The sequence below is a fragment of the Python bivittatus genome, unplaced genomic scaffold (assembly GCF_059951505.1).
Source record: "Python bivittatus isolate LINGU-HERP-01145 unplaced genomic scaffold, Pbiv_v1 ctg000530_np1212, whole genome shotgun sequence".
NCBI lineage: Eukaryota > Metazoa > Chordata > Lepidosauria > Squamata > Pythonidae > Python > Python bivittatus.
In genome coordinates this window covers 2,784,225-2,808,848 of record NW_028277085.1, presented here as the reverse complement: position 1 = coordinate 2,808,848, position 24,624 = coordinate 2,784,225, and the positions used below count along the sequence as shown (strand labels likewise).

General features: G+C 41.1%; 1 protein-coding gene across 1 annotated transcript in view; it reads left to right on the top strand.

The window, feature by feature from the left end:
- Positions 1-24,624, top strand: part of CHRFAM7A (CHRNA7 (exons 5-10) and FAM7A (exons A-E) fusion) — a 46,890-nt gene that overhangs the window by 5,656 nt on the left and 16,610 nt on the right. Inside the window, exons 2-4 of the mRNA XM_088148356.1 lie at positions 194-333; positions 17,309-17,353; positions 22,326-22,435. Of these exons, the coding sequence (XP_088004482.1) occupies positions 194-333; positions 17,309-17,353; positions 22,326-22,435 (295 nt within the window). The remainder of the gene's footprint in view (positions 1-193; positions 334-17,308; positions 17,354-22,325; positions 22,436-24,624) is intronic.

The following is a 24,624-nucleotide window of genomic DNA, read 5'->3' as shown; positions in this document are numbered from 1 at the left end:
GCAACTTTAAGATGGGTGGACTTCAACTCCCGGAATTCCCTAGCCAGGGTTTCTTGACCTTGGCAACTTTAAGATGGGTGGACTTCAACTTCCAGAATTCCCCAGTCCCTGCTCTACAAGATGCCAGTTTGGGGAAGCTCTAGCTGATCCTGACTTTTGACCATTTTTATGACACACCTTTCTTCTCTTCCAGTGAGCCTGCAAGGGGAATACCAGCGAAAACTCTACCGAGAGCTGCTAAAGAATTACAATCCCTTGGAAAGGCCCGTGGCTAATGATTCCCAGCCACTGACGGTCTCTTTCAGCCTTAGTCTCCGACAAATTATGGACGTGGTAAGATTTCTTTGATTGCATCGTCCCGGATGCCTCACTCTCGCCCTCACTCAGGGGCAGCATTACAAACATCCAATTTCTCCCCGTGGGGGTCGGAGCATTGAAAATAGCCATGATGCGGCTACAGGCTCACTGGATCTGTATGTTCTATGTCGGTTTGGTTGGTCCTAACAAAGGTATTGCCGGTGTTTGCTGGACCTGGCTCACACTGGCTCGCGAGGGCCAATTGTTAAGTTTTTAGGACTTTTGCAAGCTGGTGGGGTGCAGAGGCTGAGCCATGGTGCCTAGAGTGCCAATCAGCTGTTAGGCAGCTCGCGGTGTGGCGCAGCGGTGGCAGTGGAGCAGGTAGAGCCCGTGGTTATACATCTATTGAGCGCACCATTAGGTACTGCCCATCTCTAGGTTTTGAATCCAGTCATGCCAGCTCTTTGAAGTAGGCCAGGTTAGGAAGCCAGGCCCTCAGGACTGACTGGAGCTCTGCTTCATTGATATAGGTATAGGGACAGAAACTTGAAAGCCTGATCGCGTGTTTCCTTCCCTCCCTCTTATATCCCAGGGAATTAGGGTGGAGCAGGTCTGAGCATCTTTCTCTGTTTCCCAAGGTGTTGGTTTTTGTAACTGTTTCTGCATAGTTCCTGCAAGGTCATCCCTGTGGCTCTCTACACAGCCTTTCGAGGCAGGCCAGGTCAGGAAACAGAAGACACAAGAAATACTCAACTGTATGGAATCTTCTACCCAAGAGAGTTCCTCCTCCTCCTCCTCCTCCTCCTCCTCCTCCTCCTCCTCCTCCTCCTCCTCCTCCTCCTCCTCCTCCTCCTCCTCCTTCTTCTTCTTCTTCTTCTTCTTCTTCTTCTTCTTCTTCTTCTTCTTCTTCTTCTTCTTCTTCTTCTTCTTCTTCTTCTTCTTCTTCTCCTTCTCCTTCTCCTTCTCCTTCTCCTTCTCCTTCTCCTTCTCCTTCTCCTTCCCTTGTCTTGGGTTTAAATCATGAGTTTGTAACTGCTCTTGCATGGTTTTGAGGCCACCTCCAAGGTTCCTCACAAGTAAGCCCAGCTAGATGGCAGCACCAAACTGTCCTTGGATGACCTTGGAAAAACCTCAGTAGGGTCACTGCATGGGGGACTCTCCATGAAATCCCAGGGCTGAAGGTTAGACGGAAAATTAAAAACAAACAAACAAACAACCCCCCCTCAAAACACACACACACACACACACAAAGAAGATGAAGGAGAAGGAGAAGAGGCCAACCATTTCTGATACGTTGCCAAGAAAGGAACATGGATTTGCTTGGGCATGTAATTTAAAAAAAAATAATTTTATTGTTGATTTACCTTTAAAGTCTTATAACACACCTTGAGATATCTTTGCTCTGGAGAATAGTATGTAAATAGGTTAATTAGACAAGTAATATAATTTCCATAGGGTTGAGCATTTTCTCTTCACAAACGGGAAGAAGACCCACATTTATTTCAAAGGCAGTTTTCTTGCTGAACTTTTCATTCTGGTGCTGTCTATTTTAATAACTGTAAATGGAGATTATCTATCTATCTATCTATCTATCTATCTATCTATCTATCTATCTATCTATCTATCTATCTATCTATCTATCTATCTATCTATCTATCTATCTATCTATCTATCTATCTATCTATCTAGTTTTGTGAAATCTGTTCTCTCCCCCCCCCCAGGGAAATAGATCTTTTATGCTAAAAAAAATTAAATGAATAGCAAGGCTTAACCGCCTCCCCCCCCCCATTTCTTCTACTACAGTCAGGGCTGACACAAGTGCTACTCTTAACTGATTGGGTCTCTGAATCTTTAAGAGCGGCATTCCCAGCCGTGCACATTGGCATGCAAATAGTCCAGAAAGGGTTAAAGTTGTTGGGGTTGTTGGTTTCTTGCAAGAGAAATATTCAAAATTGTTTCTCCTTTTGATATAGGCAGGGTGAGTAGATTGCAAGCAAGGCACAGGAAATATCACTCAGGGCTTGATTATCTGAAATTGGTATTTTGGAACTGCTTGTAAGAGGGGCATTTCAGAGACGGATGGGACTTTGGGCACGCAAAGTTGAGGAGCTCCAACTGAATGGAGAACAAATGTCGCGGAGCTATGCGTGCTGAAGAGGCGACTTTTTCTGCCTGTGATTTAGCTATTGGGAGGCGCAACGTTTCCATTCCGTTATGGTAACACTCTCATGCAATTTGGGGGTAAAAGAATACAGAATGTAGCAGCAAAGCTGAGCATGTAAGAGGGGAAAAGAACCTTACTTTGACTGGCTGTAGATCTGGAAAGTATTCTGCACCTACAGAAGTTGCAGACTAACTGATGGAAATTCAGCATCGCTGTTTCCAGTTGAGACAGTTTCGAAGAGGAATTAAGAAGAAGGTGCAGCAGTTAAGGCCTTTTCTCACCCATTGTGGAAATGTTTCTCCCTGATGAACTACATAACTACATGCAGGAAGCTGCATGGGAAAGAGAGGAAAATGCATTTCTTCTAGCTGCATTTATACAAGTTGCTGCTCCATTTCAGATCTCACCAAGGGCCGTGTCTATCATTCGACCCTCAATTTCTCTTTGTTTTGCTCTGTTTTCTCTCAAACCCATGGCTTGTCCCAAATGTCTCATTGTCTCCCTCTCTGGACATCTCTGTCTCTTTGCTCCACCATCTGCCTGCTCTTATCTCCAGATGTGTCAAGGTCACAATGCCTGGGAACCTCCAGATGTGTCAAGATAACAATGCCCAGCGTTCCAGCTGTGGGGTGCCAAGTTCCTCTTTTCAATTTCACCAGGATGGATCTGCCAGTCCTCTTTGGAGATGCAAACCATGCCTATTTAAAAAAACGAATGAAAGAGAAATTAGATTTTTTTTTTTAAATTAAGAGGAAAGAGAATTAAACCTGGAGAAGCAAATCACGGTGTTGCTAAATCATCAGCTCATTTGGAAGCGAGAGCTGAAAGATTGATAACCTGCCTATCAAATCCTACCAATCTCTGTCACCTTCACTCATCCTTGGAGATGTTAATCTAGTTGGTCTTGTGCTTTTAATTGTTTGCATTTTGAAGGTAGACTGGGAGGAACTTCCACTTCACTTTCTACTTTTGTCCTGTTTAGGATTTGCTCCTAGGCATTTAGAGTGAAAACAAGCTTTCAAGTCCTCTGGAAAGAAGTTCCAGATATCTACTTTGTTCTTTTATTTGAAAAAAAAAGCGGGGGGGGGGGAGTGCAGCGATATAATAATCACAAAGCGTTTTACAGGAGTCCTCCTCTTCCTAGTCAGAAATCAGAGAAAAGGCCTTCTTGGATTTTCAACTCCTTGAACATTTCTTTCGGTCTTCTTTTCCACCTTTCAGTTCTGCAGCAAGCTTTCATCCTGCTCTGAAATTGTTCCAAATCAAAAAAGTTTGGGAATATATACTAGCGATGACTCCAGGTAATAGATACCACAGCAGCTAAGAGATCAACAGTCAAGGTTCTACATCCTCTCCCAGTCAAACAGAATCAAAAAACCAAAATTTTGTGTGAGGCCAGATATCTGCGAGTAGGATCTCCAATCATGCTTGCTTCTATTTTAGTGTTAACTTCACTAATTAGCAGCCCACAGGATCATTCTAGAAGTGGGGAAATGCCACTCCTGACTTTTTAACTTGTGTAACTTATTTTCTGATCTGGCTGTATGGCACCTTTTATTTCCCAAGTTTCAGTAAAGCCAAATAAGGAGACTTGAGATGAGGCTTTTAATTAACAGAGGTTTTATTGGCCAAGGAAACCTTCTGGATGGCTCAAGGAGTGTTGCCCAGAATCACACCTTGCAAAGCAAGCAACAAAGATTTTACAGGCATATTCAGATATTTCAGATAGTACATCCCCTCATATCCATACAAGGGAATTTTGGGATGACCCAGGGAAAAGTAAAGGTGGGCCTAAAGAGGTGAATCTAAGTTTAAATACCTAACTTCTTTGGAATTTAGGGCCTCTCTCGTTGCAACTTCTTTGCCTGGTACCGATCTAATTTATGGCTTCAGGCTAATTGCTTTTAAGGAAATGGGGTGGGGTGCTGTGCTCTCTTAGAAGGCAATCAGGCATTCAACAAAGAGATAAGGTGGGGGAAAGAAACGCTGTGCTCTTTACAAAGCAAGTTAATCCTTATTAAATAAGATAGAGTGCACTATCACATGCATGCCCACACATTATGAGAGAGTGTAAAATTGTGTATCAAAACAATGCCCTTCATGGCCAAGGGACTGGACTGGAGGCCACAATCAGGCAATTAAGAGTGGACAGAAAATCAAGGCTTTGGACCAAGTTTAAGCCACAACAAATTTCGTTATTTATGAAAGATTTTGAAAAGCAGCCATTGAACAATTGCAGTAATCATATTTCTCAACAGAATAAAAGCAGTTTCAGTAGCTGACTGGAAGAATATTTCAGCTACCAAAATAGCACAAAGACGTGCATTAATCCAAACTGAAAAATGTAAGAGAGCAATATTGGGTCAGGCTAAATGCCTCGTAAATCCAGCCTTTTCTTTCCAGACTGTAAAGGGAGGCCCAGAAGTCAGACCGGAGTGCAAGGTTCCCTTCCCATGACCTTGAACAATGGCTAGTTAGAGGTAAAGCCTCTGATTGGTTGGTTGGTTACGTGCCATCAAATCATTGTTGACTCTTAGCAACCACAAAGGGTTTCTCCATGACGATCTGTCCCTAACCTGGTTCTTCAGGTCTTCCAAGGGTGTCCCCATCACCACAATAACTGAGTCCATCCACCTTGCTGCTGGTCATCCTCTTCTTCTCTTTCCTTAATTTGTCACCATCACAACTTAGTTGGATGGGCTCTTTTCCTTTTCAGCTTCATTGAATGATCCTGTTTCTGTGCACAGTTTTACACATCTCCATGACATCTATTTTCTCCCTTCTTTCTAAGAGAAAAAGCAATTTCCAAATGATGCCAAAATAAGGGCAATTTGCATAAAATGAACAAACCATCAGGTCTGAACAAAACAGGAAACCAAATTGCTAGTGTTTGCATTTCTGAAGTAGGTATGGAGGCATCATGAATTCCAAAGGTATTTTTTTATATGCATGTAAATTGGGCATTTAGTAATGAGTCAGCTGTGATTAAAGAGACTTGGGAAAATATCTAGAATCCTAGAAGATAGATTGCATGTGATAGATTGCTGTGATGACTAGGGCTGGAATATAAAGCTTCCTTTCGTTCCTAAAACAACAGAATCAGCAGATCCACACGTCATGGGATAGTTATGATCACCATTAAGCAGTTAATGCAATAGAATTACATCCCCGCACGTAATGTTTATGCCTGAGCTGTACGTGGTTCAAATGTCCTTGCCTTGTGTTGTTTTGAATTTTATGTAAGCACAGGGGCTAGAATAAATGTTTGCAGTTGCAGGGAAATTTGCATAGTGGACTACTAAATGGAGGGGGATTGCCAGTAGGCTTCCCTTTGGTATGGATTTATAGAGCATTATGTCCATGAATAAGTAGACGGTGGAAAAGAGATCAAGTGATGGCATCAGAGAGGTTCTTCTTCTTCTTTTAACTCCTTCAACTGGGGAAGTGCAGATTCTCAAATCAAAGAATTTATTTGTTAATTATTATATTCATATACTGCCAACTCCATATGGACTTCTGGTGGTTTAAAATATCTTCATATAAAATTATGAGTATCCATGGTGAACCCATCTCTTGAGAAATCTCTAGTGCTGGGAAAAGTGGAAGGAAAGAGAAGAAAAGGATGACCAACAGCAAGGTGGAGGGACTCAGTTATTGTGGTGATGGATGTACTGTTGGAAGACCTGAAGGACCAGGTTGGGGACAGATCCTCCTGGAGAAAATCTATGTGTTTGCTAAGTCAACACCAACTGATAGCACATAATCAATCAATAAATCAATCAAATAAGCACAATGACTCAAGGGTGGGAGGCAAATGCCAACACATGCTTGATGATGTCATCACACAACTTGCATACTTGCATCAGATGTCAGGATGCAAATACATAATTGCAGTATTGATGAGATGATGCCACCAGGCACACATCACTATTTGGGCATCACTGTGGTTCCCTGTGGATGCTACTGCATTAAACCATAAAACCAACAATTAAAACCATTAAAAACAAGCAAGCCTCTCTTGGAGTCCAAAATCCCAGCAACTTTCTAGATTGAAGCCTCTGCAAAATCTCTCTGTTTTTACTGCTCTCCTAAATGCCATCAAGAAAGGAGCCATCTGGATCTGCGAGACAGCCTGTTCCAAAGGGATGGACCCAAACTGAGAAACATGATCCCCTGGCCCCTCTCTCCCTGAACGTCACATAGCCAGAGAGAGAAGATTTAACTCCCTCCACCCGGCACAAAAAAGAAGCATCTGCCTGCTATGGGATGAACATAATGCGCCTTGCAACCCTTCAGAGGGTTCTGACAATTGCTAAGCTAACATCTGGTAATCTGTTTGCTCCCTGACCCAAGTCTTTCATTCTCGACTCTGTCCAGGGCTCTGAAGCGATGCCCATTGTAGAGTCTTCTGATCCTATTGCAAGCCTCAGTCGGTGTCTGTAAGTCCCTGAGGTCATCACCTCTCTTTCAAAATGTTGACTCTATCACTTGATGATCTGTGTCTCCAGCCTTTCACCTTGCCCAGAAGGAGAGCAAATTCTAATGCGGAAGGAACATCTTGGCTTGATGTGGTGTTTTGGATTTGAAGGCAAGTTTATGAGAAGGCATTTCCCCTACGATTCAGGCTCCATTTGCTGCTTCCTCGCTCTGCATTGAGTGGGTGTTCCATCTGCCAACTTGACTGATCAGCTTTCTTAATGCTCTGGACAAATAGACGATGGGGCATGTTTAGGACAGCTTAACTGCCCTTTTACAGGTTTGCTCTCATTGTCAAACTGTTTCTAAGCATTCCAGGGCTTAGAAGATTCCCACTAAACTCTTCCATCATTATATTTGAAAAACAGACCTGTTGTTCAGACAGATAAAAGAGAATCGCCATTAAAAGATCCCAGTTAAATGTAGCCCAAAGAATTAGTCAAAGGATGATCAATGACAAATGGGGAAAAATATCCGGAAGCCAACAGCAGTGACAATATATCTCTGGCTTGGTTGCTTAAAGTTGTCTATCACACCCTTTAGAGCAGTGTTTCTCAACCTTGATAACTTTAAGATGGGTGAACTTCAGCTCCCAGAATTCCCCAGCCAACCATGGCTGGCTGGGGAATTCTGGGAGTTGAAGTCCACCCATCTTAAAGTTGTTAAGGTTGAGAAACACTGCTTTAGAGACTTGCCCAGGATAACTCCTGACATCAAATACTTCCTGATTTAGGAATGTATTTTTGCCCAGAAAGTTTGTACCTCCCAAAGGGTAGAAAGTGTTAGTGGCTTGTATTAAAGTCAGTGTTGTTGCTGTTATCTGACAAAGCATCCACAATTTTCTAAGAACCATAAACCATTAAAAAAATTAAGATTATTCCCAATTGTAGGCTTACAGTTTAATAGAGGAAATACAGAAAGGAAAAGGGATGAAGATGGTAGAGGAAAACAAGCAGAATCCAAATCAAATACTGATTTTGATTCTGTAACTACCATGGGGGCAATACAGAGAAAGGAGACTTTATTTATTATTTTAAAACCTGTAATGCCATTTTAATTGCTCCAACTCAAAGTTACACATATGCAAAAAACACCATCATAATAAAATTACAATTTTCATCATAGATCTGTCCAATAATCAAAGCATAACCACGTACTCCAGAGTCAGGATTGAGCTGGGATACCTCTAAATTTAATAAATAAATAAAATCACAAAGAAGTTAGCACTGATGTTGTTAAACTTATGGTCAAAACATAACTTTTGTTTAAAAGGTATCACAGTAGTATTTTATTGATGCTAATTCTCTGGGCCCCCATTTCAGAGAAAGGCAGGCTACGAGTTTAATCAGCATTAAGTGTTTCTTTTAAATATGCCAGTGATGGTAGACAAGAAGTAGATTTATTGTGAGAAACGAAGGTTGATGAAGGAAAATTAAAATAGTTGTGCTCTGCCCGGAGAAGGATAACAGTAAACTGAAGGCAGTGGGACTGGGAGACTCGAGAAGAGATGAAATCAGGAATGAATGGGTAATGGATGAGTGTGGATTGAAAACAAAAGAGATTAACTAGTGTGAAAGAAGTACATTGAGGCGATTTAGACATAAAGAGAGAACGAATGAGGATCAAGTCGCAAAAAAAATGTAGGAAAGAAGAGTGAATGGGTTGAGAGGAAGGGGAAGACAGAGACAGTCATAAATGGATGGAGCTGATGTGATCCTCAAGACCAAAAAGGTCAGATGTTTAGAGAACAGAAGAAAGCAGGATGAATTCATGTATAGAAATGATGGAACCAGGAATTGTCTGCAACAATAGAAAGTATAAAGAGGTACAATGAATGGGCTTGTTACAGTGTTAGCTCTATTTCCTTTTCTTCTTCCTTTAATATAACTTGTTTATAATTTTGTCCCTGTCCTTTGCATAACATTTATTCTTCCAAACGGGAATAGTGTGCTGGGGATGTATGTGAACCCTTCCTTGGATCAAACCGTGCAAGTATTTGGTGTTTCATGTATCATCCCAATTCTGAAATTAATTGGAAAGCCCTGTTTGTGTAAAGCTCCATTACATTCCTACCAGCACCGGCAGGGGCCCTCAAATTAGCTCCATGTCTGCAAATATTCCATATATTCTATTAATGGACCATCCCATTAAATCAAAATTATATTCTATGTTCAACCAGCCTTGACATATCTGAACGGAGAAGCCTTACGCGTGACTTTACTCCAAACGCTGCACAAGAATATGTTGGTATATTGGTTTTGCTAAGTTTTCTAACGGCATAGCTTCTAAATACCATCAATATCCCTGCCATTTTATAATTATTGGAAACTTTCCCCATCTGAAGTGGAAGAAATACATTCACCTATTTAATAGCCTCTTCAGATTTCATTTTGGGAGAAGTGGAAATGCAGTTTCCACAGATCGGTGTTAGGACTTTTATTACTTAATAAGAAAAGTAATTTGTCTTGCATCAGTAAAAAAGATCCAATTAGGAGGTAGCCACAGCCGTAACTTTTATCTGATTAAATTGTATAAACTATGGTCTCTAACAGAATGTGGGAGATTTTTAAATACTGAGGATGCATGGAGGCACAGGCACTGAATATGAAAAGGGTTTCTTATAATCTCCTGAAAAGTGTATTGCAGTACACAAGGGGATCCTCTTCTGCAATTATGAATATTTGGTTCTGCGTTCACGTAACAATGGCGTTGCCATTATTTTTCTGACTGAAATGGACCTGAACGTAGCAAATATAAGAAATGATTTCACCCCACTTCAGGAAGATCTGTTCTTGCTGCAATTATTTTGAAAATGACATTTTCAAATTTGCATTTATCATCTAGATGCTAACGAGGCCTGTGCAAAATGCTTTGAATTAAACCATTCTGAATGGGAAACACCTCATTTTGAATTCAAAGCAGACTGCTTCTAGGTCAGAAAAGTTGTTCTGAGTGTGAAAGGGCAACTGTTTTGAAAGTGTTCTTCCAAGTGTTCAAAACTCATCTGAAATGCTTGGAACAGTCTGTTTCATAATTAAGATGCTGTTTCACATTCAGAAGGGGCCATTTCAAACAAAGAACTGAGTGTTTCAAATTCAAAAAGGGTTGAATGAAAATGTTTCACACATCTCTAATTATAACTTTATCTAGAAAGTAAGTTTGGATAACAGTATCGGCTTAATATCAGCTAGTTGAAGGCCTGTTTTCAGCTGCTAGGAGGTAAACTAGGATCTAGATGTTATCACTTACAATTTGGGTAAAAACTGATGTGGTAACGTTGTGCTTGTGAGAAGACCCGTGTGTAGTCAGGTCAAAAGTCTGTTTCTGGCTACTTTAGGACTCTGTAGCCATCATCCTCATCCTAATCATCTAACAAAAATTAGTGAAGATCAGGTTAATCTGACATGGTAGTTTTCTATGCACAAATAATTTGTTGCAATGGAGAAGCATCGGATTATGTGAGTTCCCAAACTGCTCATGATACTCAGAGGACAAGATACTCTGTCCATAATGAACAGATGTTGCTAAGTTGAGTCTGTTTTTTTCCCTGCAAAGCCCTCCAAATTGAGAAACGTCATTGGAGGTTACAAGGCAAACTTCTAATAGGGGTTTCAGCAACTGCGTCCCACATGGGCTGCATCTGGGAACGATCTGCATGGGTGCTGCAAGGCTTAACGCTTTCTCTTCATCTAAGTTCCCTAATGGAAGTTTGACCTGGAAGGAGCAGAACTTGTCTATTCTTGGAAATGAAGAAACTGCCTTGAAAATTCAGCTCAGGCATCACTGCTACTATAAACTCTCTTCAGCTTGTTTTCAGGGAGGAGAAAGAGATGGTATCCCACCCACTAGAGGTCCAACCCAACCCAACCCAACCCAACCCAACCCAACCCAACCCTTGCCTCGCCTCGCCTCGCCTCGCCTCGCCTCGCCTCGCCTCGCCTCGCCTCGCCTCGCCTCGCCTCGCCTCCCCTTTCCCCCTTTCCCCCTTTCCTTGTCTTGTCTTGTGGGAATTGAAGAAGCAAGAGAAGCTCTGAAAAATGTCTTGCTCTAATGCTCCTCTTTGTCATAAGGAAGAGAAAGGGAGCTCTTAATGCAACTGTCTCTGCATATGAAACTATCTTTGCTTAATGAGAAGATATCAGCTGCCACTTGAGCAAATAACCGAGCCTTGCTTTCAAAAAAATGGATCTGGGGCTGGGAGATGTTTGCTCGCTTGCTTCTTCATTTTTTTAAAATTTAAATCATTTCTGGGCTGCCTCTAAGGGCAAAACTCCTCCAGAGATGGCTTATAGAGGAAATAGAATGAAAGGTGGCTAAAAAACATTAAAACCAATGGCGTGCAGAAAATTGCAGGGAGCCAGTGGGGTGCAGAGGCTAAGGCACTGGGCCAGGCTTGGGGAAACTCAGAGTCAAATCCCTATTCAACCAGGAGCTCATTGGGTGATCTTGTAAAACAAACCATCATACGGTCCTCTCCAGCTAATAGAAAACATTCTGATTACGCTCCTGACTGGAAACAGGACAGTGTGCATGTAAATACCAGCAGCTCCTTGGAAGGGACATGGGAGAGAGAGAAGAGCTTTGACAGCGTGCCATTTTCTGAATTTTCAAGAAGATCGTTCACACTGCTCTCCTTATGGGTTGTTGCTCTGGAAATAAAGGACTTTGCTGGAACAAGATGACATACATCATACTATAACTGCAGCCAAGCCGTCTGTTATCTCAAGGCTGATTCCAGTAACCAAATGCCTAAATGTTGAAGTTGTGATGGAAACCCTTGCCAGATCCCACCATCTTTAGAGATGGGGTAAGGGGTCCCTATGAAAAGATTCTTTTTTCTTGGATGGTGGCTTGTTGGCCAGCCCATCTGTTAACTGCTTATTCTTGTTTTTTGGCTCTTTCTATTTGCTCCTAAGCCTCTCCACTTGCTTTAAATTGGTTTAACACTGCAGATTCTTATAACAGTAGAAATATGTTGTCTTCAATATACCTTTAAGCCATCTTAAAAACGTCCTTTTATGATAGATAGACATAATCTGACCAAACTGGAGGATTTCTTTTTATTCTATTGTTTTCAGAAGGAGAGTGATAGTTATTGCTTTATTTAGAGACAGAGATCAAAGAAGAGAAATAGTAAATTTCTGAATGTATCTACTCAGGAATAAAATCTTTTTTTGCCTTTAAGAAGAGTTACCCTCAGTCGAAACCATGGATCTTCTTCCTTTGCTTCCAGGGAGGTCAACCTTAGCTGGATTGTACTCAGATATTTGAAACTGTAATTGATGAAGGTATTGGAAAGGCTTTTATTACAAAACAGTGAATTTTTTATTGGAAAGAAGTATTATAATTATAACCTTTTAAAAAATGTTGGTAAAATTAAAGTAGGTTATGAGAGCTTCACTGCAAGAGTCATCCCTGCTGAATGTTTAAAGACTTCTTTCCCTCCAGAGGATGCGAAAGAAGTTAATTTTATTGTCTAAAGGAGAGGGGATAATAATGTTGATGCTTCTGCGCTGTTAGACAGAAATTTATTGCCTGGCATACTTGTTTGACCTCAGCGACAATCTCTTCATTAACGATTTGAGCTTAACTTGTTACTGCAATTAAATGAACAACAATATAACCTCTGTAGTAGAACAATCATTAGCTGGTCAGTAATGGATGGAGGAGAAAAGGTTAGTGTACCTCTAGGTAATGTTGGGGAAATGCAGATTTTTTTTTTTTTAATAGAGTAAATTAAAAGCTGCCCCAGTCAGCCGTTAATTTCTCAGCTCCTTCACTGTGTCCATTAATAATAATGATAATCATGATAATAAAGGTAATGATTATAAATGGCCTTCTTGACCACAGCAGACAACTGTCATTGGAAGAGCAAAGGAATGGAATAAAATGCAAGAAATCATTTGGTTGAGAAATGAATGCCAACGAGTCTCTCCTTCCGCTCAATGCAACCATAACCTCCAACTAACCAACCAACCAACCAACTAACTAACCACAACTTCCAGATTAGGAGGTGATCTCTTGCAACCCACTCCTGTTTGTCAGTTTTTTGAGCTCTGCCACATTTAATGTTTTATTTCCTATTTTTAAAATGAAGGGTTGTTTTAATTGTAATTCCCTGCCTCCAGCTAGATTCACTGCCCAAGTCCCACCCCTCTTCTGCCCGATGACCCTGGAGAGCATCAACAGCAACCCATTTTTTAATACTTATCTCTCCATATAGCATTTTTCTATTGTTGCGCTGTTACCTATTGATTTCTTAAATGGTTATGGAAGTTATCTGCTCATCATTGTAAAGATTCTTATTGAAAGCTGACGTGGGCCATCCCTCGGGAGTTCGAACGCAGAACATTTCTCAGCGTATGGTAGCTGTGGCATAAAGGCCCTGTGCCCCAGAACTTCTTAAAGTTTATTTTTAAGAACCTAGTCCATTTTCTGACTGCTCAGGAGAGGGATCTACCAGCAAGTTTATGGGATGTTACTGAAAACCAGGTTTGCTTCCAGTTTTGCTGGTTCAGTGTGTTATTCTGAATCATGAAGCCACCTTTACACAAAGCAATTTATTCTCTGGTTTTAGCCTGCCTCCCTCCCTTTCTGGTTTCCAGATTACACTGTTTGCCTGCAGGGAATTCTGAATTATGTATCATCAGTAGAATAGTAAACTAACCTAGAATGACAATTTTTACAACCGCTTGGGGAACTGGGACTGTGTTTTTACTATGGGCTATTGCTGTGCAGTGTGAATTTAGCGCTGGAGTAAGACATGGAGCGGGTAAGCAAAGTTATTCCTGTTTTTGCTTGTTGCATAGAATCCGTGTCTGGTTTCCTTACAGAATACTTCTTTCATATCTTCTGTTCTCCAAATTCCCTTCTTGTTGAAACCCTTCTGTAAGCCGATTATATGAGGATATTGATCTGTTCATATATTAGGTATCAGCTGCAGGGAGCTCTCTTTTACTTTCCAGATCAATAATAATGCTTCAGGGGTAGGGTTCCTTTTATGAAAAAAACCCACAACATCTTGTGAAGTCTCAGCCCAACCTTGCTGAGTCCTATTCTTTATTTAGCAACACTCATCCAAGCAAGCAAGATGTGTACAAAAGCGAATAGGACCCAGTCATTCAACATGGTGCAACCCTCCTCAATGATTCGTATCTGGCTAGGTGTTGCTTCTGTCCCCAAAGACTTTTTTGGGAGGGGGGCAGTGCCTTCAAGTCAATCTTGACTCCTGAACTAGCCCCTGCCGTTTTCCTGGCAAAATTTTTGGAAGTGGTTTGCCCTTCTCTTCTTCTTCCCAGGGCTGAGAGAGAGGGCCTGGCCCAAGGTCACCCAGCTGGCTTTGTGCCTAAGGCAGGACTAGAACTCATGGCCTCCCAGTTTTTAGCCTGATGCCTTTAACCACTACACCAGGCTGTCTCTCTTTTGCCCAAAGACTACCAAAGTCAATTCAGAGTGAAGGCAGTGCTTCCTATGAGAGTAAACACTGGATGAACGGAATCGATCTGAACTCATATCCAGAGGTGAAGCTGCATTACATGCATCTCCTGGCCTGAGAAGCATTTATTGTTATTGTAATCTATATCAAGGTAGAGAAATATTTGACATTTTATTGTTTTATTCTTTGAAGGCATGAATAATAATCATGGTCTTTTGTTGCACGCCATAACTGTGTTAAGAGTTTGCATGCTTTTAATCTGTTGCAAGTGGTCTGGGCAAAATCTGATTTTGAAGGGGAGCAGATTCCTTAATAAAACGGATGACTATTTTTGCAAAGAACAAGGATAAGGGGTCCCTACCCCAGGCTCGAGAAGTAAACTTGTCTGCAGAGGCAAAATAGCTGCCGCTGCTTTTATGGAGCGAAACAAAAATAAGAACAGAAAACAACCCCGTCCAATGTGTAAGTTAACACTTAGAGAATGACTTTCCAAGCTCTCTACTTGCTAAGAAATTATGCGCAGCTGTGGCAGAAACAAAATGCTCAAATATTTTTTCCTTTCGTTTTGGTGTGTATCATCTTACTTGTTGGAAAGAAATGGGCTGATCTTTTGCAAAACAGACCCTCATTTTCGTTGTTCCGGAGATGTTCTTCGCTTGTAGCCTCTCCTTTGCTTTCCAAATGAAACTGTTTGAAATACAACAGCCAAAATATCTTGTGAAAAAACCTGTGAAATAATTTGGTGTTCAGCAGACATCAGAATGCTAGCTTACTTTTAGAGCTGGATGACAATTATCTGGAAGAGGAATTTAGAGTAAAGAACCTTCAGTGCAATAATCAGAAGGGAAGCTACGCATCTAAAAATGCTCTCGCATGCATTCTGAATTTTTAAAGTCATGAAATATTCCACGGGAAGAGCTCTTAATAGAAATTTCCTTTTTCTTTGCTTACTCTCAACGAAGTGCTCCAACAAACTTTACAAATTAACAAGGCAGGAACAAGAGCATGTATATGATTCTTCAAGTCCTTTTCCCTCCCACAAGGGTAGCACTTGACATTTGATTACAATGGCTGTTAAAAGCCATGCAAACTTAGGCATAATTCTTGGAGCTGAATTTAAAAAAAAAGAATCTTGACATTTGGGTATTCATTTGTCCATTCAATTATGTCAGTAATTAGATTTGTATCCTACCCTTCAGCTGAAATTCTCTTGTAATAACAGTAAAATATAGACCTGGCTGATGCTGCAAATCTTGTACTTAAAAAAATAATTCTTGAGGGACCTAAAAGAAATGGAAACATGAGAAACCTTTGGGAGGTGGGAGAAGAGAAGAGAGGAGAGAAGAGGAGGAAGAGAAGAAGAGAGAAGAGGAGGAAGAGGAGAAGAGAGAAGAGAGAAGAGGAGGAAGAGGAGAGATCTTCATAGAAACATGATATCAACACAGGAGGAAAATAGAGATTAAAAAATAAAGTAAAGCCTTTTGCATTAAGAAAATCTTTCATACTCCTAAGTATTGGCAGAACAGGGGAGCACACACATTCACATTTGGAGAGGACTTCAAATAGTTCTCTCCCCCCACCAAACTTTGTGTGGGGCTTTGTGTGTGTGTGTGGTTGAATTCTGCAGGCAAACATAAATTCAAGGCTTAATAATAGATTTATGGCCACAGAAAGCTGAATTTTCATTGCTTTGGGGTTTTTAATAGGCTGCTGTTTGTCTGATGCATTTCCCAAATGTTTGTACAGCTTGGAAGCAATCATGTTGCCCATTAACACTGATGAGGCATCACTCAGAATAAGCAACACCTTATGAAGCCATTATTAATGAAGACTCCCAGGAAGCTGCACTGATAATGACCAACCAATTATTTCTCCATGGCACTGATGTGGAGGTTTGTGGCCAAGCAAGTCCATCTCCATCAGGGTCCTTAATAACCGTTCAGCTGAAAGGCAATTTTACCGGGCTGGGGATCCGTTTCCCATTTGCTAACAATAGCCCTGTAAGAGGTGACTGAAGGTAGAGATCCTACAAATCAGGCTGAAGAACCAAACCAAGGACCTTGTTCAGTGGCACACCTTTCATTTTCTAATGCTGAGACCTCTTTCACTGCTGAGACCAGTTTGGTGTTGTGGTTAAGGACTCAGACTAGAAACCAGGAGATGGTGAGTTCTAGTCCTGCCTAGGCACAAAGCCAGCTGGGTGACCTTGGGCCAGTCCCTCTCTCTCAGCCCTAGGAAGGAGGCAATGGCAGATCACTTCTGAAAACCTCACCAAGAAAACTGTAGGGACTAGTCCAGGCAGTTGCCAGGAGTCAACACTGACTCAAAGGCACACACACACACACACACACAGGAGGCACTGCATGACTGGTTTCATCCTTATTCGTCCTTGCACCATTGGTTCAAATCCCGTTAAAGGGTTGAACTTAGAACATCTCATATGGAGGATACCTACATCTGAAGAGACCCAGTAAGGAGGAAACTGGTTCTGTAGGGCCTCCAACTGGTCAGTAGGTAATATAACATCTGAAGTGGCATAAGGCCCCTTCCCTTAAGGAGTGGTGGTCTTCAGGCCTGTAGCATGAGGCCCAAGGAAGCAAAAATCAGAAAACTTTCTAGTATGAGAGCATATAGAAAACAAGAAGGTGTATTTGCATAACTTCCATACTTTTGCAGGCAAAAGATCTCCACCCTACTGTAGGGAAACCAGGAGGTTGGACTCCTTCTTTTGATGGGCCAACACTTTCTGAATTTGGCTAATATAAGTTACTATGCTGATTCCATACATCTTTCCTGGAAAAGCTCTTTATTTTGAGCTGATTTTTTGGGGGGGGAAAGACCAAGTGGGAAGACAAGCAGGAAAGGTTTTCAATCTCAACTTTATAATTCCTTCTAAACATATCTGATTTGGTGTATTTCTTTCCTTGGCTTTGCAGGATGAAAAGAATCAAGTATTAACCACCAACATTTGGCTACACATGGTAAGTTTTAAAGAGCAGAAGTTCCTTCTGAAGGGTGGTTGGGTAATAGTTTCAGGCAGTGAGACAGAAGAAACAAAAGGTGGGACTGTTGAACCAGTGATCAGATTTTGGTTTAAGAGTTAGCTCAATCTTAGCCCCCTGTGACGGAGTTAATTAATGAATTCAGTGAATGAAGTGGAGAGAATTCCATTGGAAACCCTGTATGAGGCCCTTTAACTGCTGTCGTGCATCAGCTGTCAAGTAGAAAAGAGTCCTGAAGTTGTCTGTCTCATCAGACAGGGTTTTAACAATGCTTGGTTTTAGGCCAGGCCAGCTGTCACTTGCTGGAAATGTCAAACAACTTCTTTAGAATATCAAATATCAAACAACTAGATAGGAATACCCATATGTTAGGAAGAACTATTCATATTTGTTTATTGCTAAGTCAAACAACCACATTAAATCAGGATATGGCCTCAGGATACTAAAATAGAGTAAAATTGAGGCAACGTGTTGTGATAGACAAAAAGTGTGCAGTCACATATTCATATAAATCCCTACCCTTGGCAATTGACCCCAATCTCTCCTAGGTAGGAAGGCTTGAATGGCCTTGAGCTATAAACTTGGCCATCTTTTGCCTTGCCCATGTGTTTCTTCCTTGAAGGAAGTTGATGGGATCCCAGTGGGTTGTCTTGTCAGTTGATGGCTCCATACAGCTGGCAATCAAAGAGGATATGTGCGATGTCTTCTACACGTGAGGCACCACATACATTTCCCCTCTGAATTGATGGAATTTGATCGCCTCCAAGCTTGCTGTGGCTAAGGTTCTTCTTTGGTCCAGTGTCAGACCCACTGGTAGGTATTTTCCTGGTTAAAATCTTGTTATTCCGGGAGGAAACTATACCGTTTTCCATCCAGATTCATGGCAGAGAAATCTGGAGACAGGGGCATTTGTAGGAGGAAGGGGTTCAAGAAAGTCAAGATAGCAGCCACAGCCACATAAAACCCACCCTTCTGATGGGCATCATGAGGCCCATCAAAAGGAGCAGAGTTTTGGTCATGAAGTCATGGTTGCCAACTTGACCCTTCCCTGTGGATGCCCTTGTCTGGAGAAGAACAAAACTCCAATGTTTGAAATGAATTCATTCTGGGTGCAGTCTAACATCCTTTGGGGGGGTGTCCCAAGGACCATCTTCAGAAGAAGCAGATTCCTGACTTTTAGAAAGCAGATTCTCTGCAGAGGTTCCTCCTTGATTAGAGATTGGGAGAAACTGGTTTAAATTTGCAGTTTGTAGCTTCATTCAAGGGAGATAAATGTTCTAGCTGGGGCTTGTGGAACTGGTAGTACAATCCATGTGACTGCTGGATGGGTAGGCAGATATGAGGGAGACTCCCGGGACTGTAATTTCTTAGAGAAATTAATTTGAGGAATCTCCATTCCGCTTTCCAATTCTACAGCAGCCTCATTCGAAGGCAGTTAAAACTCTGGCTCAAAGTTTGTTCTTTGAAGGCTATTATTGTTAGGCAATTGGGGCCTGAGGAACAAAGCAGTAAAATGAATCCATTAATATATAAAACGATATTTGAACCTGTCCAATAATACTTGCACCGCCTTGTGGCTCCTTGGATGTGAAGAAGCAGCCTTGAAAACGTAGCACTTCCTATGACTGTCTTCAGGGCCTCAACCCAGAAGGTGACCCTTTCAGAGAGAAGATTTATTGTAGGGGAGCGATTTCTTCTTACATCTGTGGTCTATTGACCTTCTTTTGAACGGTGGGTACAAATCTCAACATGACAGCTGCAGTCACAGTCTCTGCAAAAGAGAGACAGAGAGAAAGAAAGAGAGAGAAACTCACAGAGAAGGAATGCTAATTTGTCATGCATGCTGTCATTGGCACAAGACCACCAGAATTTCTGATTTATTTTTTTTTAAGTACTGCAGAAATCACTGGGAATGTTGGATGTGAGGGAGGGATGGGTGGGTGGTGGGGAGGTTGGACGATGTTGCTTTCCAAGAGCAAAAATGAAAGCGCCTACAAAATGGTCACATTAAAGAAGATGCTCTTTAGGATTAATTATCTCCCACGTTGGTCTGGGACCAAAGTTTTCCATGCAAAACACTTTTCTGCCCTTTTTCTGTGATTGATTTTAGCGACTGTTTTTGTCCATCTGCCAAATTAAGTTTTAAGCTCCCTTTGGCTTTCGATGCTGAGGTGTGGCAGTTCCTGGGCATTCAGACCCTTGCTTTGCTTCAAAGACAGATTAATTCCAGGTGCAGACATTTCACGAGGGGAAAGAAAGAACTTGGTTGTTCAATGTCAGTAAATATGCAGCAGGTCTCAAATTCCATGGATTCCAAACTAGTGGACACATATTTGAACTGTGGTTCAAAATATCCCAAAAAATTGATGTTACCTACCTTTGGTTATGCAGTGACCTCTCCAAGGAGTGGAGTGAGGGCAAGTAAGGGCAGAAAATCATGTCTATTTGGACATGGGATGGGGGGAAAATGGAGGAGGAGTGTTTCAGCTCTATCCAAGAAGTTCAGAAGAAAACGTGTAGATTCAGTTCAACCTTATCAAGGGTGAGTTAGGGCAATGGAAAGTGAAGTTTCCACAACAGGAGGAAGCAAAGCTGACAAGGGGTCATTGTGATAACGTATTTCTCCTTGTCCTTGTCCACACATCTTCAAGTTGCCAAGGCTGAGAAACATGGATAATCGCTTAAGAAGGAAAATAGAAAAAGTGTAGCAAGATGATGTAATGAACAAGACGGATGAGAAATGGGGAGGCAGGATATACATCTCATAAAGGAAAGAAATAAAAATAAACAAACAGGCCCAAGTTCTTTAGAAAACTAAGAAAATAATTTATCAACTTGTCAAAAAGGCATCTGAAGAGTTTTGCCAGCACTGGAAAGGATAAGCATTTATCTCTGGGAATTCAGATTTAACCCTGCCTCCAGCAACGTACATCTATCCAGTTACAGGGAATGCTGGTCCTCTTGGAACTGTGTTTCTCAACCTTGGCAACTTGAAGATGTGTGAACTTCAACTCCCAGAATTCCCCAGCCAGCATGGCTGGCTGGGGAATTCTGGGAGTTGAAGTCCACACATCTTCAAGTTGCCAAGGTTGAAAAACACTGCTGTAGGCTGATTATAGGCCTGACTGATAGGATTGTAAAGACGAAATCTAATGATCAGCTCCACAGCAAGTCAGCGTAACCAGGAACACAGCCTTGTGGAGTGCAAAACAATTATTTGGCGAAAAGTGTGTGACTTTGAGAAGGTAAAACGAATGACGAGAGCATGCTGCTAATTAAAAAGAAACCCACATCAGGCATTCTCGACATTGTGCAGAAATCGTGCTGATGGGTTCAAATCAATGAGAAATATTCAGTGTACTCTGGTTCTTCATCCTTTTCTCTCAGAACTGACTAAGTCTGTTGGCCAACAAATGAAGTTAATACAAAAGGGAGATTCACTTTGGAAGAGTTTAGGGATGAACTTCATGTTCTTTGCTGTATCCTTTAAAAGAAGAAAGGAAAAGTTTGGATCCAGGTTGATCCATATAATCCCTGTTGATTTCAATGGGCCTACTTTAATTTAGGAAAATGTAGAGCTATCTAATCCAGTCTTCCCTAACCCAAGAAATCTCCAGATGTTTCAGTTGGAAGAGAAATGAAGTCAGGTTCCCAAATTGGGGGAGACAGATCTAATTTGTATCAGTAGTTGGTTGTTGAAAAAATTCAAAAGAAAATTCATTACTGTGGAATTTGAAGTGGTATTTCACTTTCCGTTCACAGTTTTCCTAACGTGTGGATTTTATAAATAAAAGCTATAAGCAATGCATTTTTTTTAAATCCCATTTTTCTAGGTAGCTTTCCAAAATAATATATTGTTTAGGGAGATGTATCTTTGAGGTGGACACTAGCTGATGTGGGGAATTAAGTTCTTGTGGTGGATTCCATTCTGACATATCCATTGTTAAACTGGAAATTCAGAAGGGTGCATTGCAACCCACCACCAAATGGTTTGGATAAAGTGTGGTCTATAAATATCTATAAAAATAGGTAAATAAATAAAATAAGCTGAATGGAAGATGTTGGTGCAGTCAGATATCCTGAAAGTTTGGAAGTCATACTCCTATTTCGACAACGCTGCTACCATCTCTTTTCTGAGTTTTCAGATTTGGGTTCTTCTGATTTCAGAACTTCTGGTTCATTAGGAGAAGGTTGCAGATTAGAAGAGGAAAAGTGGGTGGATTTCTTCCGAATCAAGACATTTGCATGCTAGAAAAAAGTCTACCCACCAGAAGACTTTTAAAGGACTTATTTTTAATGAAAGGAAAACATAGAAAGAATTTCTTTTTATAGTCATAGACAATTTCTCCAGTAACAAACCTTTGAGTGCAAGCAGACTTCTCCACAGCATCAACAGAGAGATTTTTAGCAGTTCCTCTAATGGGCTTCTAATTGTTTGTTTCAGTCTTCTCCTGTTCAGCTATAAGGAGCTATGCAAATTATGGCTCAAAACAGAAATGTAATTGGGATATACAGTGTGTGTGTGTAATATTCCAATTTTCTGTCTGAGATTGTTGTATGGCACAAACATACCCAGGTTTCTTTTATAGGCAGTTGTGTGCAATTGGGTGAGCTAAAACACACGTTTATATTTACATAACGTTGTTTTTTGGGATCTGGGTAGGACTTCAGTGAGGGGGATATTGAATTCCATGGACTGGCATCTGGTATAATCCTTAGTGATGTCTCATACTCCGTGACATCATCATGTAATTTGTGTCGGTTGCACATAGAAATGTGACAGGGGCAGATTACACAAATTGCATTATGTTTGCAGTGACACTGTGATACATTTGACATCGCTTGCTCCTGCAGACATCCAGGTTCTAAAGCAGCAAGTTAGTGCTAATGGAAAAATAAATTAGCCTCTGGCTGGTTGCTCATGTTTTACTCTTTCTTTTTAATTTGCAAGTATTGGACAGACTATTACCTACAGTGGAACATGTCTGAGTACCCTGGAGTGAAGAACGTTCGCTTTCCTGCTGGACAGATCTGGAAGCCAGACATCCTTCTATATAACAGGTAGGATTACGTGACACTAAAACAACTGTAGTTGTTCGCATGTAAAGGAGATGGATGCCTTAGGTTTTTTTAACATCACACCCCAAAGTTGCATTCATTGGTGCTTCCCTTCCTTTTAGAAGCACGTGTTCATTTTATTTTTACTATTTAAAAACACAGATGTGTTTGGTGTTACGTTTTTGGGTTTATGTTTATCTCTTGTTTGATGGCTCCCCAACCCTCCCACCCCACCCCAAGAACCACTCTTGGTTCAGGAATTTTGCCCTTGAATAGTTTCAATCGATGTGTTTATCTCCATCTGTATCGATCTATCTATCTCTCATCTATCTATCTGTCTGTCTGTCTGACTGTCTGTCAGTCTGTCCATCTGTCCATCCGTCCATCCGTCCATCCATCCATCCATCCATCCATCCTACATTCCATCTTTCTGTTTGGAATGTACCTTCAGGGCAACAAAGAAATACAAAATACAAGATAAGTATAAATAATTGTATTTATGTATTTATAAACAATACAATATAACATAATAATATAGCTATTGAACCTTGAAGAGCTGCCTAAAGAGGTACTGTATGTCTTTAAAGATTTTCTGAAGGAAGAGAAGATGAAGACTAAATGCCGTTCACAAGGACTTGACTAACACATCCTGGGAATGAACCACATCACTGAGACTCTGAAAGCAACATATTTATTTGGCTGTCCTTTAAGAGTCAGGCCCCATTACACCTCCATAGCATCATATTGATCAAGTTCTGGCCACAGTTAGGGAGGCTGGAATAGGAGCCACTGAAAAAAGAAGAGGATTTCGCTTCAGGGATAATGGAGACGGGGTGTACATGTTATCAGGCCTCTCCAAAATCTTGAGATTGTCCTTGACTGGGTGGGGTTGGGAGCATTATTTATGAAACAGGGAGAAAGCTGGAAGATGTCCTAGATCACTGCTGCCACAAGGAAGAGCAATGGGCTGTCACCTCACCATTCATCTAGTTCCCACCTAGAGGCCATCTCAAGAATCACTGTGCATCTACTCAGGCTTCAGCAGAAATAGCTTCCAGGTTACAGTATTTCCACCTAGATGTATGAGCTTTGGAGAACTTGAAATCAGTTTGGCCCCATGATACCTGCAAATATGGAATGGCACATGGTCCAAAAGCAGGTTGGAATAGAGCTGCTGGGCGTTCCATACACATATAAATATCTCAGCCACTAGCAATGGCATCATCTGTAAAAGGATCAGCTGAAGCTCTAGCATAAGAAATCAGATTCAGAAATCAGTTTTCTGAAAAATGCCTGGATTGGGGCTGAAACTGCTGAGGTTATAAATAATATCTTGTAGCAGTCTGGGAAGAAGGCATTTCCTAAGATGCATTTGTATAAATGCATACATTAACAGTGACACTGGCAAATTGCACAAAGTTGTAACTTAGCTACACAATATTGTTGCTGTTATAATTATGCTTTCATCACCGGCTTAATTACAAAGTCATATTTCATTATGGAGATAGAGGAAGAGAACATGAGAGCAGTAAATTTTTATTCAACACAGTTCAGTGTAATTCAAGCATTCTCAGCTTCCTTAGTACAACATCAGCAGTTATTTGCAGAGGCTTATGGCTGAATAATAAACATGCCTCTCATTTGGGAACAGGAAAATCTCACAAGCCTTTAACAATGCTCCTAGCCCAACATTTCCACACCACTGGCTATCTGATGTGAATATAAGAGCAATTGTAGGTTATGAGAGAGGGTCATAGGTCCATGTAGAACATCTTCTTCACATCACAGCATCTGAAGTTGATCCCCATGGTCTCTGTTTCAGGGGATCAAGTTGTAAGTGACCTCAGCAGACTGAGATCATGAAAAATAACTGCCAGTCAGAATACATAAAATTGAACAAAAGAAACAAGGACATAGGGAAGGACCATAGCTTAGTGGTTTAGAACACATTTTACATATGAAACTTCTAAAAATTAATTTCCCAGCATCTCCAGGTAAAGCTGAAGAAACTTCTACCTGAAACCTTGCAGGGTTTTAGTTTCAGGCTACGAGACCTTGGTTGCAAAAATTCAGATAGCCAAGTGCTAGGAGTTTTCTGTCTCCTTCAGGCCCTGGCTGAGTTCCCGATCCTGGAGTCCTAAGAGTTTCAGATGTTCCTACTAGTCTCACCTTATTGCCATGATACGTTTAAT